Here is a 17423-nt window from a genome sequence, read left to right on the forward strand (position 1 = left end):
CATTTTCTACTACCCAGCTCTCCATTTGGCAGGTGATGGTGTTGAATGCTTTTGTATGGTGCCTTATTGTCCTCATATACTGAGGAGGAACAGGCATGCCTAATGCTGGACTCTGGATCCCAGTCTGGGGGTTGTCTGCTCTGAAACAAAGCACTACATTTTGCCTGTTTGTAGGTGCCTAAACCCTTTGTTGGATCTATGCTGAAAATATCAGTCAGCTGGGAAAGGGACCAAGAATACTAAAGACATTTAATATTAACTATCAGTCAGCCACAGGTAATGATCTGTCAGAAGGCTACTCATGAGTGAGTGTAAGTTTCCTTTTGTCAGCTTTATCACTTGAATCACTGCAGACATCAGCTATTAGAATATCATCATAGTTTCAGAAAATATTGAAAACCATTTATTTTCCCCAATATTTCTATTTTCAAAAATAAAAGTATTAATAAAATTAAAAAATGTTGCTGAATTCAAGAAATGAAGGAGCACACAGATTAGAAGCAGAGTGAGTCAATGGTGGCAACATCCAAACAGGAGCATTTGGATGTCTATAACTAGGGTGAATATTTTAAATACTCGACTTACTTCCAGATTGCAGCGTTCACCACGTAGAATTATGTCACTACCTGGAAGCACCATTCCTGACTCAGAGTGACATCACAGCATCAGCCAACTTTGATTAGCTGAAACTATGACTTCCTCTTAGAGGTGGCCCTTCCTGAAGTGACATAACAACATGGTAGCTCCCTAGTGTTCAGCGTACCTTGGAGGTAACTCTGGTGTCGGGGGAACCACCGGGCAGCTGGGCAGGTCGGTTATTTCAATACCCCTCAATCTCTAATATAAATATAACAATTATACAATAAATATAGCACAAAAATGCACATGCAGTACATGTCTATATTACTGTATATCAGTATAAATATACAAAATAGTCTCATATATATGAAACACTTTAAAGCTATTTTCTAAATCAGGGCCTAATTTAATGTAAGTTTTTCAGTAGCCTTCATTATTTTTTAGGGGCATGCCTTGAGCTAATGTACTGCCAGCAGCAGGCAGTCCACAGGCTGTAGGTCTAAGAAGTCCCAGATCAGACCATCTATGCATGCATACTTGATTCTACAACACACATGCAGGGAGTCCACCATCGGTGGGGCACATCCCACATTCGCTGAGCATGTGCAATAGGGTTGCTCTGCACATGCATCATGGCCCCTCACCCAAGATAAGTGGGCATCTGACAGTCCTCACTGCTACGTCTCTAAAAGCTCAGTAGGTCAAAAGGCCAGGAAAGGAGGCAGTGAACTACTGCTATACATGGTCATCTTCAGCCCAAACCAATTGATAGGGTTGAAAGGTGTTTGTATTTTGAAAGGTTTTCCTTCCCAGGCCGTCTCTTCTTCTCTCAAATGGGCTTCATCTTTGTCCTTGATGAGGCAAGATCCTCTTTGACAGGCAAGATCTAGCCTACCATCTGCAAGACCATGCTCATACTTGCCTACATAGCTCATCAGAATTCTGCTTCATTTTAAAATGAGAGGGAGAAATGTATCTCTTCTCTTGATTTTATCACCCTGCTTCATGTTACTGTTGTAACCTGTACTATTTAACTTTTTAAAACACATTTCAAACATAGTCTAAGGTGAATTCAGTCTGTATTTCTACTTGGAGTCTCATCTCAGTTAAGAAACTAAAGAATAGTGACAAGTAATTTTTACTTAATGGACAATTAACTGCTATACCATGTTTTGTCAGGGAATCTGAAAACATTCTACAGTCTGAGTGAATTAATCCTTGCTCTGCTGTTCAGAGGTCTCAGTAGTATGGTACAGACTGTTGAACTTTTGGAGTTGCAATGCGAACTTGCACATGGAGCTTTAGATGGGCAGTCCACTTGACTTTTGTTCCTTTCTCTACTCATTTCTCAAATGAAAGACATTGGATATGAAGTCCAAATGTAAAGCGCAGGATGTCAGTGAACATTTTACTCCTCAAATGTTAATCAGATCTGTAAATCCCATGCTGATTTCAAGAATTCTGTTCAATTAATTCTTTTGGCCCTATGTGCTCAACTGCAGGAGCTTAAGTTTTGGCACCTAAACATAGACCTAGATGCCTTGTTAAGCTTCCTTTTAACAGAGAAAGGCAGTAAATGCTCAGTGCTGCAGAAAATCAGACCAGTTTCATTTAGGTGTCTAAATATGGCCTTAGGTGCTTAGGTTTAGTCATCTAGGTTTGTGAACTGTGGCTTTTGTGTTTAAATAACCTACTTTATAAGCTGAGTACTTGGGAGAGGAAGAAATTGATTAAATCCTGGAAGCATGCAATGATGTGGTTACAGAAAGCATTCTGTGCCTTTTCATAGTACAATACATGATAATCCATATTAATAAGGCTTCCAATTATTTATGAAGTGCTATATTTAGCAGCTAAGCCCTTGAATAGCTATACAATGGAATTATGTTGAAAATGGATGTACTTCATTGAAATGGATGTACTGCAAATATACAGTACCTAAAAATAGCTCAATATAATGCAACATAATAAAGCGTACACAGAATGGCAGCATTTCATTTCCCAGAAGCTCTTTCTCATATAAAACTGAAAACTGAATACATCTCTTGCCAGCTGTAAACATTAACACATACAGTAGCATTTTAGGAGAAGCAGAACAAATAAGAGAGGACACACAACTCACTTTTTCTGCCATTTCATGGGAGTGATGCAATGAATGTTCTCTTTCTGAGAACATTCGCCTTTGTTCATAGCTGGCTAGCCGACAAGTGAGCCATGAAGAAAGGGTGCAACCACCAATTCCAATGCATGCAAGAGACATGGAGGCGAGATGCAAAGAATAGAGGGCAGACGACTTCTTTGTCAGAGCACGAAGAAATTGAAAATTTAAGATTCCTCCGATTAGTCCACAGATGCAACAGGCAGAAAAAAGTATCATCTGTCAGGAAAGACAAGAGATGTTATGTCACAGTAACATTTTTTCAGAGACAGATTCATTCATATAAAAAATGAGACTAACCATAGTTCAATGCTTCCATAGCATCATGGAATACAAAACACTGCACAGACACTAATTTTTAACTCTCTTAGCTCCCACAGAGCTCCAAGGGAATACAGTACCTTCTGGCGTACAAGAGTTAAGACTGATGTTGCATGTAAGATCAAGTTGGGTAGAATGAGTTGGTCATGTTAAAAGCTAGTCAATGGAAGAACTACTACGACACAAATCTTCTGATTTGCAGCATTTTACTTAAAACAGTAACATGACAATATATGTTGTAATTTTCTATTGTGCAGTTTCTCACCACTCCTCAGGAGTGAACGCCTCATATTTGCAGTGAATCTCTCTTGCTTTGTGTGCCCTCTGACTCTGTCTCCTGTTCAATTCTAGTTTGTTCAGTCAGACAGCAAGCAGTTTGGAGGCATTCTATAGCTTTTGTGGGAACTTCGAAAGTGTTCAAGGTGAATGTGCTGGACAAAGAAGCAAGACAAAGAAATCTGTGATGCAGCTCTACATGTCAATGTGGTGACTATGTGTTTGTTTGTTTGTTTGTTTTTAACTTGGTTAAAATATTTCTGGGAACTTTAGAAGGATGTGAAACAGGCTGCAATTAATGAGACGTTTGAAGACCTCCTATCAGTTTAATCACAAAGATGCCACCCTGATTCAGGATGTCCTTGAGCCACAAATGACTCGGGGGCAAAAGACATTATTCTGAAGACACTGCTAAATTATTGTCTTATTCACTTCCCTTGATATTGCTGTTTTGTCAGACGTTGACGTAGATGGGCCTTTGATGTTACTCAATACGGCTTTGCATATGTACTTATCTACTGTGGTAAAAACAATTTATGGAGCCTTACAGACCACTTCTGTACACATGATGAGAATTTCATCATCAGGAATGTGGCATTCAGGCTATATGATGCAGTCCACTGGGAACTGACTGTTCTATGAGACCACCAGAACAGACAACTTTTAGAAACTGATTATAGTCCATATGCTTTAAGAAATGAGACTGTAATTGTAACAGGGTTTAGGATAACTCATTGATATTCAACAATAATCTGAGAGATATCTTGAGTCCCTTCACACTTATGTGACTTCCATCTGTATATGGCAGAATAATCAAGCTGACAGAAAATTAAGCCAGACATTATCACTTACAATTGGATCATGTCTTGAACATGAAGTTCTGCTACGACTTGAGTAGTAATAACACCATTTTGCTGCAGTCAGAAAAATGGCTGTACTTCTGATTCTTAGAAGAGACAGAAAACATCCTCCATCACTTTAAAACTGGCTTATACATGATTCTGATTGCAAAAAGAACTTATTAAAACAGTGAACAGCTATGATATCTAGAATCAAACTTGGTCAGCAGCCTCATTGACGTGGCAGCCCAGTGTTTGTTTTTGAAGGAGAGAAGACACAATCCAGTGACATTATTGGGGAACTTTTTATTGACTTGGCATAAATTTTTGTCAAGAGGTTTTCCGTCCAAATTTATCCAGGCAGGGATGAATAGGGATGCATGGCTTAAATAGATATGACCTAAGTAGGCCATTTCAGAACTGCCTTGTTTTACTTGATTAACCCAAAGTGCTGATTACTTTTTTGGACTGCTGACTTGCAATGATTTTTACTGACTTTTTATCAGAAACGCTTGGACACAGAAAGACCCCAATAAGGAGTTTAAGTTAGATAAGTATGCCTTTCCAATACTTATGTATTATATATGCAGTGGAAAAACTTACAACAAGTCCAGATTTCTTTTTGGCGCACAATATTCCACATATGCCACAAAGCAGAAACTGCAAAGAAAGAAAACAACCCACAATTATTTTATCATTTAAGGTCTCAAGTTTAAATCCTGCTGTGTTGCTGTAGTTGTGACCACAACAGTAGGTTAGGCAATGGTTACAATTGTCATCATTTTTATCACAGACCTTATCTTTCAGGAAGTTATAACTCAACCATAAGCATGCTTATCCAAGAAGAAGAAACTGGAATGAGAGGTCAGACTGAGGATGACTACTCATAAAAAAAAAGAAAAAAAAAATCCTACTTTTAAGCTGCTTGGGTAAACAAAACATTAAGCATAGCTTGGGTAAACAAAACATGAAAAAAAGCCCTAATGTTGCAAGCAAAAGAGGCCTTTTTACTCTTTACTTTTTTTTCCTCAGCAAAATTTAGCAAGGTAGTAGTCAGTGGTCCAAATCATCTACTTTCAAGCATCGCTGAGGTACTTAATGCCCTGATCCTACTCTCTGAACCACTGGGGGATCATACATGGATTGTTGTCCTCAAGACAGTGGGCAAGAATGCAATTCAGTCACCTCCGTGGGTGCAGGTGTAAATACAAGTACATCTGTTGGTGTGGCTACACTGAGCATGCAGGAAAATCTGTTTCAGATTCTAGATAGCCTGCTTTGCAAGAGAGAACATGAAGGTATCTGTACTTTTTTCATTTAGTTCCCTTTCACAAACTGATCTGCTAATTGTCACATCATGCATTAGGTAGCAACTAATTAACAACACCAGGAACACCCCCTACCAGCTGATATGAATAGATGTTGATGCTTTTTAGTGACCTGCATCAAAGACTGATGACATTCTCTGATGTCTCTCTTTTCTTCTGCAAAAAAGTTGAACCAGGGAAACGGTGAATAGACCCTGAGGGAGCAGTCGTGGTAGGAACTACAACAGTTGTATGAAAGCAATAGAGCTTTCTCCAGGTGTTTGTAATACTATCAAAAGATTTCTTTGATACCTCCGATACCTCATAAACTCCTTTATTAAGAAATCTATGCTGTTTATTTTCAGTAAAGCTAACCCTACACCCCTATTGGGAAGTAATTCAGTAGTTTTAAAACTGGGTTTTTCCACATCCTTTTTGCACTGAGATGGTATTCCTAGCAAAAAGCTCTGCTTGACCTTGATTTAGGATTAAATCACAGAACAGATCTGGCTGCTACATAAGAAATGGGAAAAAAAGACCCAAACCAAACAAAAAAACCACCCTAGTTTCTATACAGCATTCAGGGTCCGTGTACCATATTTCATGTACATCTCATTTACCCTCCAAAATTTTCCAGCTTCAGTATCAGTTGAGGAGGTGCTTTAATACATAGATTATCTCCCTCCAACTAAAGCAGGTCATGCATATAGCTAACCATAAGCCTTGAGATGTATTTTTATTCTGAGTTAGGACCATTGAATCAGTTCCCCACAATGAATATGGTTAAATTTTCTATATCATTAACCTCTACACTAAGCATGGGATGTGGACTTAATACCAATCAGATTATGGAAAGGGCTGGGTCATGTAGACCATGGAGCTGAATGCCTCATGACATACTAAGACATACAACTGGTAATTGCTACTAGAGCTCACCCATTGGAATAACAATCGAAAAACCAATGGGTAGGGCTCCTTCTGCCCCCTTCCTACAGGCAGAGGAGATTGCAGCTCAGAACTCACACACCTGCCTTTTAAGTTTTCACTCAGGCTTTCTGTGAAGTTTTGGAATTTCACTCCCAATCCTGTCATTGCAGATTGCCTTCAGCTGAAGGCATGCTTCAGATCTTCACATGTGGTGTTTTGTATTTCTCAAAATTAATGCAGAAACCTCAAAAAAAGAATCACTGTAATTAAGTTCTATTCAGTCAGATTTGATAAAGCAGATTAATAATATAATTTCTCTCTGTAATGTTTGAATAGAATTGAAAGGAAAATTTTGTATAAAGAAAAATTCATGAGTTCCGGAAAGCTTACAGAAAGAATCTGGAAGATACCATCAAAGATAGTTTCAACTTGTAACAAGTGTATGTTAGCTAGTTTAAAAAGCTGGGGGGTTGATAATATACCTTTAAAGCTGAAAGAATAGGTCACCCATTTTTTCAAGAATGCTCTAATTCTGCTCCTATTAGAGTCAATGGATTTGTTTTACCATTGATTTCAGTTGAAGAAGACTTTCTATTTCCATTGTACAGTCTTTGCTAGCCAGAAGGGAATGCAATGAACAAGTTATATTAACCTTGCAAATGACCAAAGGAGCAACAAGTAAATTACAGATTCACTCAGCATTAGAACCTACCAGTTTGGGCAGTTCTGCTGTTCTTTACTATTTTTCAAGGACAGGACACACACCCTTTCAAACTACATTTATGTAGTGCCATATACATATATATTACCTAATGTATTTCCCAGTTGAAATCCAAAGAATAGTGAATGAGCTATCAGCCATCCCTAAGGTACTGGCCCCTCAAAAACAAGGGGTGACTAGTGTACTCCATAGTTGTTAAAGTATCTGAGGGACTACCTGGACTAAAGACGTGGATGCAAGAAATGAATGTACATTAAGTAAGTTTGCCGATGATACTAAACTAGGAGGAGCTGTGGACTCCCTCGAGGGTAGAGAGGCCTTACAGAAAGATCTAGATAGACTAGAGAGCTGGGCAATCACCAATCATATGAAATTTAACAAGAGCAAGTGCTGGATTCTGCACCTAGGACGAAGTAATCCTGGTTATATATAAATATTGGGGGACAAGAGGCTGGAGAGCAGCCCCATGGAAAGAGATCTGGGGCCTGGCTTGATGGCAAGTTGAATATGAGTCAACAGTGTGCCCTGGCAGCCAAAAGGGCTAACCATGTCCTGGGGTGCATCAAGCACAGCATAGCTAGCTGGTCGAGGAAGGCGATTGTCCCACTCTACACTGCACTAGTGCAGCCCCACCTAAAGTACTGTGTGCAGTTTTGGGTGCCTCAATATAAGAAGGACATCAAACTGTTAGAGTGTGTCCAGAGGAAGGTGACCAAGGTGGTGAAAGGTCTCGAGGGCAAGACGTACGAGGAGTGGCTGAGGTCACTTGGTTTGTTCAGCTTGGAGAAGAGAAGGCTGAGGGTGACCTCATCACAGCCTACAACTTCCTCAAGGAGGGCAGTGGAGGGGGAGGTACAGATCTCCTCTCTCTGGTGACCAGCAATAGGACACATGGAAATGGTATGAAGCTGCGTCAGGGGAAGTTCAGATTAGACATTCGGAAAAGATTCTTCCTTGAGAGGGTGGTCAGTCACTGGAACAGCCTCCCCAGGGAACTGGTCATGGCAGTAAGCCTGTCAGAGTTCAAGGAGCGTCTGGATGATGCTCTTAGTCATATGGTTTATTTTTAAGTAGTCCTGCAAGGAGCAGGGAGTTGGACTTAATGATCCTTATGGGTTCCTTCCAACTTGAGATATTCTATGATTCTATGATAATATTGTATTGTGTCAGGGTCCATATGTGTACTCTGTATGTATTTTCTCTCTCTGTACATCTACAATATTTATACATATATGCAAGGAATAAGGTGTCCTGTAGTTAAAGAACTCAACAGGAAACTAACTGCAATTATTCTATTCTGTTCTATTCTATTCTAACTCAGAGGAGTTGGGTATTCCTGGTTCTTCCATGTTCTTCTGTGTTAGCTTGAGAAGGTCATGCCAAAGTTTTATAATCTGTGTGACTATGAGACAAACAAGTGGTGGATCTGAATGCACTAGTGTGCCTGAACATGTTAAAAACCTTGGAAGAAAAGCACTTGGACAGTAGCAAAAGATTAATATTATTTGGGTGGTTTTTTTAGATGTCAGTGTGTTACATTCACAGAGAAAAGGCTTGCCCAAAACCCAGTATGGTTATTTATTTATGACAGCAGGCATTTTGCTATTAAAACTAATGGATGAATTCGAGCCACAATGTCAGGCAATTAAACCTCGTGCAAAGCTTTGAAAATGATCAGCCAAGTTTACCACTCTCTTCTGAGGATACAGAGGCTTCTGATTCACTGGAAGCAGTGGAAACCTGCTTTACAGGGAGAATATTAACAATACCTGGGGCTCAGGAACATGGCTCATGCAGAGTTGCCTTAGCCAGGCTTCTCAATGTGGAGATCTCTAGAAAGGTTAGGAAGTTAGTGGGACATCATTTGAATGATTCGGATCATTGCTTTTTTTGATAGAATAGCTAGGGACTCGGGAATTTTTTTTGTTGATGCTATAGTAATTTCCTGTAAAATTTTTGATGTCTCATTATTGTGATCAGCAGTAGCGAAAAGTAGATGGGAGAAACTACACTAGCTCTTTGTACCAGAAGAAGGATATGAGTACAAATCATACTTAAAAGGAACTTCCTATGTTTGTTCCTGTTTGTCTTTTAATTTTGAACTATTCTATTTTATCATACTGCCAACTGGAATAGAGCCACCAGGGGCTCTGTTGTCTTGCCACTCTCTGTCTATTCTTGGCTACCCTGAAAGACTTCATCTTCATGTCACTATGTCATACCAGTTAAACTTGGCTTGTAACTGTTGAGCTACTCTGGACTACAGTTTACTCATGTCTAACTAATACTGTCATGGTGAGGACTTGCTCCTTTCTCTTTGATCATTGATTATCCTCAGTTGATTTTTACCAACCTTGTGGACTCTTTAAATGTAGTTACATTTTCTAACCATGTCAAACCTGAAGTAAGTTAAGGTAAACACACTTACACTGAAAATACAATAAATCAGGAGTGGAAAAGAAATGTATCATTGAAGATAAGCTCCTTATAAGGAATGATCAATTGTTGAAGTGTTCACAGTTCATGCCGAGAATAAGGCTAAAACATTTCATGGAGGATAAGCTAAATTAATAAGCCCTCCAAAATGCCCTGGGAGCTAGAGAAGCACCTTCAGCTGGGACTTGTTGAAACATGTTTCACTGTTGGACTTTTGTTTTAATTATTATTCATCAGAAAAATCAAAAAAGGCTGAAAGATCCAAAATCGTACTTAAAAACCTACATAGATCACTACTTCCAACCAATTCCCAGTGCTTCTGGGGTTACTTTTGGTTGCAGACTTATTCATACCTCCTATGATACATGATGTTTCATGTCAAGACTAGCAGAGGAGGCAGGGATTGAATGTAACATCCAACGATAGATAGGGGCAGAACCGCTCTTGGGTGATTGGTAAAAAGTCCAAAGAAAGGTACTACAAAGCACAAAAGCTACTTAGCGACTCAGTAGGCTGTGGGTGCCTCAGTCCCCCTCTCAGTGAAGATTTGCCAGGGACCTAGCAGAGTCAGAGTCCCTCTGATAGCACTAGTGTCATTGCAAGGTGATGCAGTAGTGTCTATTTGTCTGTGGAGATTTTGCCATTCACCCTGCAGCTGTGCCTGCTTATGTTCAATATGCATATTTGAAAATCTCTCTTTTGGTCTGTTGAACTTTGGAATAAAGAACCAAAGACCTCCCAGAAAAAGAGAATGTTTATTTTGAGCCTGCTTTAATTTACTTTATATTAAATATGGGTTTGAAACGAAACCTCAGATCCAAGCACCCAGAAATTTTGGTAAGGAGACTGAAATCTCAATTTAGATTCAAGTTCTGTGGTTTGGATCCATCCCTATTTCATATTTCCTGGAACAAAAGACTTGGCCTCTTTCATTTTCTCCTGGAAAAAGGGGGCTTTCTTACTGGTAGTCTGAAAAAAAAAAGATTCAGTTTTAGTTGTATCTGCAGAGAGCCAAAGATTTGTTGGTTTCCATCATGCAGAAGAAAAGGAACTATTTTTATTTTATATATTGAAGCTAAGAAACCTTTCTTTCTTCTGTTTTGAGGAGGCAAAAACAATAGTGAGTGTAATTCCACTGAGAAAATGAAATCTATCTATGGAAAAATCTTTCTGGAGAGAGGCTGAAGAAGATAGTGGAGAAAACCTGTTGAATATAAGGCCTGCTTGATCCCTAGTTATTGTTCATGACAAAGAAGCAGCCTAAACTACATACACTCTGTGGAAAGCCCTCCCATGTTCTGGGTCATCCATATGTATCTGATGAAATAGAGGAAGGGAAATTATTCCAAATTTGAATACAACACAGTGAAAATGCAAGCATATCATACCTATTCAAATAATCGTCTACTTGGAAGAATAAACAATCAAGACAGAATCAACAGCTTCCCTTTGGTCTACTCTTATCAGGTGGTAAACTACAAAATCTGTTTTACACTAAAACTGTATAAACATGTGGCTGCCATAAGAATACCCAGAAATGTGAAATTAGTAATGTCTAGAAAGGACCATTGTATTTAATAATCTCATTGCTTCAACTCCATCCAAATGAGAAAAAAGCTGAAATCCCTCATGGATGAACAGAGCAGACAAGGTATCTCTAATTGTAACTCTTCTTCAAAGCAGTATTTCAGGACAAGGATTAAGTTTTCTTAGTGCAGCCATAAAGGGCACAGAATCCGCTCATGAAAACAAAGGCATCAAACTAGAAAAAAATGACAATGGGCAAAAAAAAGCAAGACTAGGTGGTAGGTTTGCCTGTTACCTCCATAGAGAAACACAATAAACTTTGCAAAAGGGGGATGGAAACTTCTAAGGGTGGTGGTGTCCCATGCAAAGGGTTGCGGGGAGAGGAATGTCTAGCTGGCTACAAGTCATCCAGATGCAGAACCAGAAGTAACAGCATTGCCACAACCTAACCCTGTGTCCCACCGACTCTGTCATGCTGAGCGGAGGGGCTTTGCTATTTGAAGTGAGACATAGTGTTAAAATGTGTCTAATCTGAGCTAATACCTTGATCTGGCAGCGTGCTCTTTGGTCATTTCAGCTCAGGTGCTGCTACAATTCCCACTGATTCAAGCCATATTCAAGCAGTTTAAATTCTATCCCAGTCCCTGTGATTAGTGTTTTCATTCATTGGATTCTAGGCCTGCAGAGATGCTTTAAAAATAGGTAATAGTTTTTAGAAACACGCAAGGAAATTTAGAAGTGGGTCTCTGAAGTAATAAATTAAAGATTATTCCCTGCAGGTGAACTAAAGTCTTAGCAAAACATTTAAGCATATGTTTAAGTCAGTCTATATTCAACAGATCCTTTAAAATACAACCCAGCATCTACAAGTCCCCTTGGACAGACCGTCTTCCAGATTGGTTTATGCTTCTGGACTGTCTGAATGATAAAAAAAAAATGTACTGAAAGACTTCTCAGCTGGAGTGAATTGTTCTGTTTCCATGCAAGGCAAGAAGCTCCCACGCTTGGTACATCCTCCCTCATCCATAGGTACAGAACATACTTCTGGAGGGTCTGAATGATAAAGAAAACCTACTGAAAGACTTCTCAGCTGGTGTGAATAGTCCTGGTTCCATGCAAGGCAAGAAGGTCCCACGTTTCGTACATCCTCCCTCATCTATAGGTACAGAACTCCCTCCAGCTTCCACTGAGCTCACTGACAGTGCTGCGATCCATTTCATCAGGAGCAGGAGCCAGCCAGAAATATGGTCAGTTTGATGAAAATGCAATGCACATGTTAAAATAAAGTAGGATCACATCTGCATTTTGTCTGCATGCTAAACAATAATGTGAATTTTTTAGTGTTCTTTTGAAAAAAAAAAAAAATCGTTTGACTGTTCTTTCCAAAGGAAACTTGGCAGCAGTAAAAACTAGATGTAAAATCTAATGTTTTAAAATTTTAGGCCACCAACATTGATTTAACAGTCTAAAATGATGTTCTTGCTCTGCAAGAGTTCCACACTGACTGTCCCTTTTTCTTTTTCTTCAAATCATGGATAAAAAAAAGTCACTGAAATGAAATATTTCAAGTGCTAACTTGGAGCAAATTTCTGTAGCCAAACTATAAATGCAGATTTTTTAATGCACAGGAAGACTACCACTGTGCTAAAATCACAAATCATGGAAATAATTCTGCCCCTACAGACAGACAGACAGACCAAGCAACATCCAGAGAATGTATCTCTCTCAAATACATTTAGATATTTGTCTTTGTAAGGGAAAAAACTATTAATCTTGAGGGGCATAGCTGTAAGTGAATCATCAGGTATCTCTCTTGCATATGAAGATAGATGGCATATTTGACTAAAGATGTGGCTTTTGTCTCTCATTCTCTCTCTCTCTGAGAGGATCTCATTTATAGCAAGAATTTATTCATCACTACAGAATAAATGAGAATTAGAGCTATATACATGTGTGTGTGTGTATGTGTGTGAATATATAGTCACTACTCATAGTGATGCAACCATTACATTCTAAATATAGATGGGAAAGTATGTGACCATTTAAAAAATATCTGTGAGTACTTTTTGAATTATTATCTTCTGATTATTTATTTTTTTGTTTGTGCAAAAGCCTTTGCTATGGATATTGTCATTCTTGCTATGTTAGTGGCTCAGCATGCTCATTGATTGGATCATTTCTATAGTACGTCATATAACTGAACTGGAATGGTGGATTTCAGAAATATATATCAATTTCTGGAAAAAAGAAATCTGAGTGACACTGAGTACAGCCTGTGGAGTAGATTATACCAATACAGTCACAACAAACAGAAAGAAAATCCAGAAATCAACAACACATTCACCTTAGATTCCTGACTGCGTTCTTTTTTTTTTTTCTTTTTTTTTTTTTTTAATTTAGCAGCCGTGGATGTGATGTAAAATAAATTGGATAGTCATCTGAACATGCTCCAGATAATTTGAGAAGTCAGTCACACCTTCAGTTGTTTTCTTTTGGCTACTTTTTAAACAACTCTCACTGTCTTAATCCAGCTCAACTCCAATGAGAACAAATTTAGAAACTGTTTTCTCATTTCCATGCATTTTTGATGCAGACATTATCTAGGCTTTCCATTTCTTCATTTTTGTCTACTCCACTTTCCCTGGCTTGCTTATACATAATGCAGGGCATGCAACGATCAGAGCACTTCAGCCCATGCTTAACTTCACTTGTACCTCTAATCCTACGGGTGGGATTCACATGCTTAAAGTTAGGTATGTTAGTAAATTATCTGGCTGAATGGAGACAGTGAACAGTAAGAACAACTCTTTTAAGAAGAAAGCTAATGTGCATCAAATGCAAAGCATCGTAGGGAGGCGAGTATAGGAGATAGAATGTGCATGATTTTAAGATGCCCAAATTTTAGGAATTCAGGTTAGGGTTTCCATGGTGATGCTATCTTCATCTACTTCCTTATGAACTTGAGCCTCTGCTGAGTTCCACCCACATAAAAGGATAGAACAGGGTCAAAAGCTTTCAGTATATTTCCAGGTAAATTACAGCAGGAGACATGACACTGTTCAACTTAACTCCAGTGTTTTGCATCCTAATGTGTCAAAGTATTAGTTTTTCCTTTAATGTCCCTTTCTTGTCCTTCATGTTCATTTCTCAAAGGGAAACCTTGATTCAAGAGTGTGAATTGGAAAAAAAGAATAACAAATTTTATGCAAGACATATTCTTTAATACAGGCAACATGAGCTCAGCGTAAGATCCAGTGAGCAGAAAGGCGTCTTATGTCATTTCTGCAGCAGGACAATTCTGAGGATTGTGCAAACAAACCTTTCTCCAGTTGTTTTAATTTGGACCTAGTTACCCATGGCCCTAAGCATCCTTGGAGGATGGTAGATCTCTGGCCTCTTTCTTGTCCTGTCGTACCTGCTAGTCCTCTAGTCAGAAGAACACAACCTATGAGATATTTGAATGGCTGGAGTGGTACAGAGAGGGTGCCATAATGGTGACAATTTAGACCAAAGATCTTTAGTTCAAGGCAAAGTAAGTAAGCCTTTATAACCGTGTCACCCCACCCTGCATATCTCTGTGATTTCTCCTTTCCTCTACTACATGAAGCATAAGCTGTTTGCTTCCACTTTACAGTTTCTTTGTGGCCTCTCTCTGCCTACCCAACCTGCAGTTGTTTGCTCAGTTCCTAGCAGATGATGCCTGTCTCTGCTGGCTTTGGTTGTGGGCATCCTTCACCCACTTGTTACATTTTCAAACAAGTCCCTTGGGGTTCCTTTCGATGCCTCTGCACCCACGTATGGGAAGAATTTCCTATAAACATCTGCAGAATCACTTCATTGTCCTCTGTCTTCTTCTTCTCTAAAACTCTACCTATGAACAGCTTGAAATCAGTCAGATTGCTGCTGTGTTAATCCAACCACCTGTTATACCAATCAATTTTGGTCTGTTGTTTCTTTATACTCCCTTACATCCTTTTATCCTACATCTGTCTCTTGCTTTGATTGTAGGTCCTTCAAGCCATCAAGAAGATCTTAATCTATGGCTAGTACAAACTCTGGGGTAACAGAAACCATAAAAATGAACGAGGCAGTTGTGCAGGAAATGTGCATTGTCATGAAATGGTATCAGCTGTGATAGCATTGTCACAAAATGCAATCACTGCATAAAATACTGATCTCACTGGCCAAAACTCTTTGGTTTCAGTGAAACCCAGGATATTGCCCTCTGTCATTAAATCTTCAGATAGACACATGTTTTTGAGTAATCTTTTTTCTTCATCAGCAATGATCAGAAACCTCCCTCTTTGAAGTGATTTTGATTATATCATTACCTGTTGGCCACTGCCTTATCTTATCTGGTCTTCATTCTCATTTCTCACCTACCTGTTCTGCAGTGCAGAATTACGTGTGTGTTTACATACTGCCAAAAATATTTATGACTGTTGTCGATAATTAAAAATTATTGACAGTGGGAATATTACACAAAGCACTTTGTCAGAATGAATCTATAAATTACAGGAGGTTACGCTGATGAATAACCAAGAGTGTTTTGCATTTATCATCTTATCTCAAGCAAAGCAAACAATCCTTTTAGAAATACTGCTGTACAATCCAAGCTGGCGAAAACCAGCTTTGGAGTTCAAAAATGCCCACTCATGTTTAGGCTGAATACTCAATATTTCCTACTCTTTGTTTCATAAGTATAAATAACCATTTGGAGGAAAATTCTTCCTAGAAGTATGCATATCTCAAACTGAAAAGATAAGAAAGGTTTTCGAGAAGTGAGAAATGCTCTGTGATATGGACATGCTGCTTCTATTAACCCATTAATGGTGTTTGATTTTTTTGTTCATTTTACAAGGAGCTTGGGGTGCCCCGATCATGAGAACATATCTTTCCTTTTCCTTCCTATTTCCTCTTTCTCTTTTTCCTCCAAAAGCTCAGAACTCAGCTGTTGTACCCTTGACATTATTTTAAAACACCTTTTGACAGTCTCTCCATAAGGGACAGGGCTGTTCTTTTTTAAAAGCAAAACTCACAGTCAATTTAAAGATTGTAAGCTATGGCCCGTGTGCCACTCGAGGCATCGGGCTTTCCCGGGTGTGAGAATGGGTTCGCAGAAAGTTCAATTGTTCACAGCAAAATTGAAAAATGAAAAGGACCAAGAAAGAAGGGGTCTCCCCCACAACACACACATACATCTCTCCCCTCCGTGCCTCCCCCCTCGCCCCACGAGTATGCCGACCGTACCCCATGCACATCAGAAATGGACCCGGTGAGGCTCTCGGCGCAGCATGCACACGCGGAAGGGAAGGGAAGGGAAGGGAAGGGAAGGGAAGGGAAGGGAAGGGAAGGGAAGGGAAGGGAAGGGAAGGGAAGATAAGGGAAGGAAGGGAAGGGGATGCCTTTGCACGGTCTGATCATCACCATAAAGAGTTAAAGAGAGAGTGAAATGGCTAACGTACACACACCCCGCTCCATACCGGAGAAGAGTCTCCCAGCTGAGGTTTATGCTCTGTGAGGACCAGGCTGAAACTGACCGCCCCCACGGCCACGCTGGACACCCCTAACCCTATCTCCAGCACGGAGAGCACCAGGAGGCTCCCGATGATCTGGCTGCTGGTGCACATCCTCCCTCGGTCATCCTTCCTTCCCGCTCAGCCGGGGAAACCGCGCATCCTCCTTCTCCTCCGGCGCTCCCGCGGCCCTAAGTCGCCCCCAAACTTTTCTTCCTTCGCCGGCAGCCGGGGCGGAGCGCCGCATCCGCGGCCGGCGGGCGCTGCCCAGGGGCGGCGGGGCGGCCCCGGCGCCGCCGGGCCCCGCGCAACGCCGCGCCGCGCCGCGCCGCGCCGCGCAGCGCCGCGCAGCGCCGCGCCGGCAGCGAGCGCGGCCCCGGCGCCGCGGAGCTCTCCAAGGTGCCGGCCCGGCGGCGGGGACAGGGCGCCGCTGCCGGCCGGCTGGGCAGCGCGGCGCGGCGGTCGGTCTGCAGCAGCACGCTCCTCAGGGGCTGCGCCTCCGCCTCCGCCTCCGCCGCAAAAGTCGACCTTGTCTGATCGCCTCCTGCGCTCTCATTGAAATGACCTCACTGGGATTTTTTTTTTTCCCTTTTCTTTTTTTATCCGCCCCCCCCGCCTCTTATTTCTCCCCCCCCCCCCCCGCCGTCTCTTCCTGGGGGGGAGAGGAGTGTGGCGAGCCCACCCCGGCTATATTTATGTATGAATCTAGACCCAATGCACAGGCGAGGCGCTACGGCAGCCCCGCCCCAGGGCCACAAGGCACGGCACCTTCCCCCGGTCCTCCCCCCGCACCCCGGCTCGCACACCTCCTCCGTC

At 40.8% G+C, this 17423-nt stretch overlaps 1 protein-coding gene across 1 annotated transcript; it reads right to left on the reverse strand.

Annotated features, from left to right (window-relative positions):
* Positions 1-747: 747 nt before the first annotated feature.
* TMEM196 (transmembrane protein 196) lies at positions 748-16721 on the reverse strand. The gene is made up of 4 exons (XM_075022491.1): positions 16575-16721; positions 4777-4833; positions 2702-2956; positions 748-837 (listed from the first exon to the last, which is right to left on the reverse strand). The coding sequence occupies exons 1-4, from the start codon at positions 16719-16721 to the stop codon at positions 748-750; spliced, it is 549 nt and encodes a 182-aa protein (XP_074878592.1).
* Positions 16722-17423: the final 702 nt, after the last annotated feature.

Source organism: Buteo buteo, chromosome 2 (assembly GCF_964188355.1).
Source record: "Buteo buteo chromosome 2, bButBut1.hap1.1, whole genome shotgun sequence".
Taxonomy (NCBI): domain Eukaryota; kingdom Metazoa; phylum Chordata; class Aves; order Accipitriformes; family Accipitridae; genus Buteo; species Buteo buteo.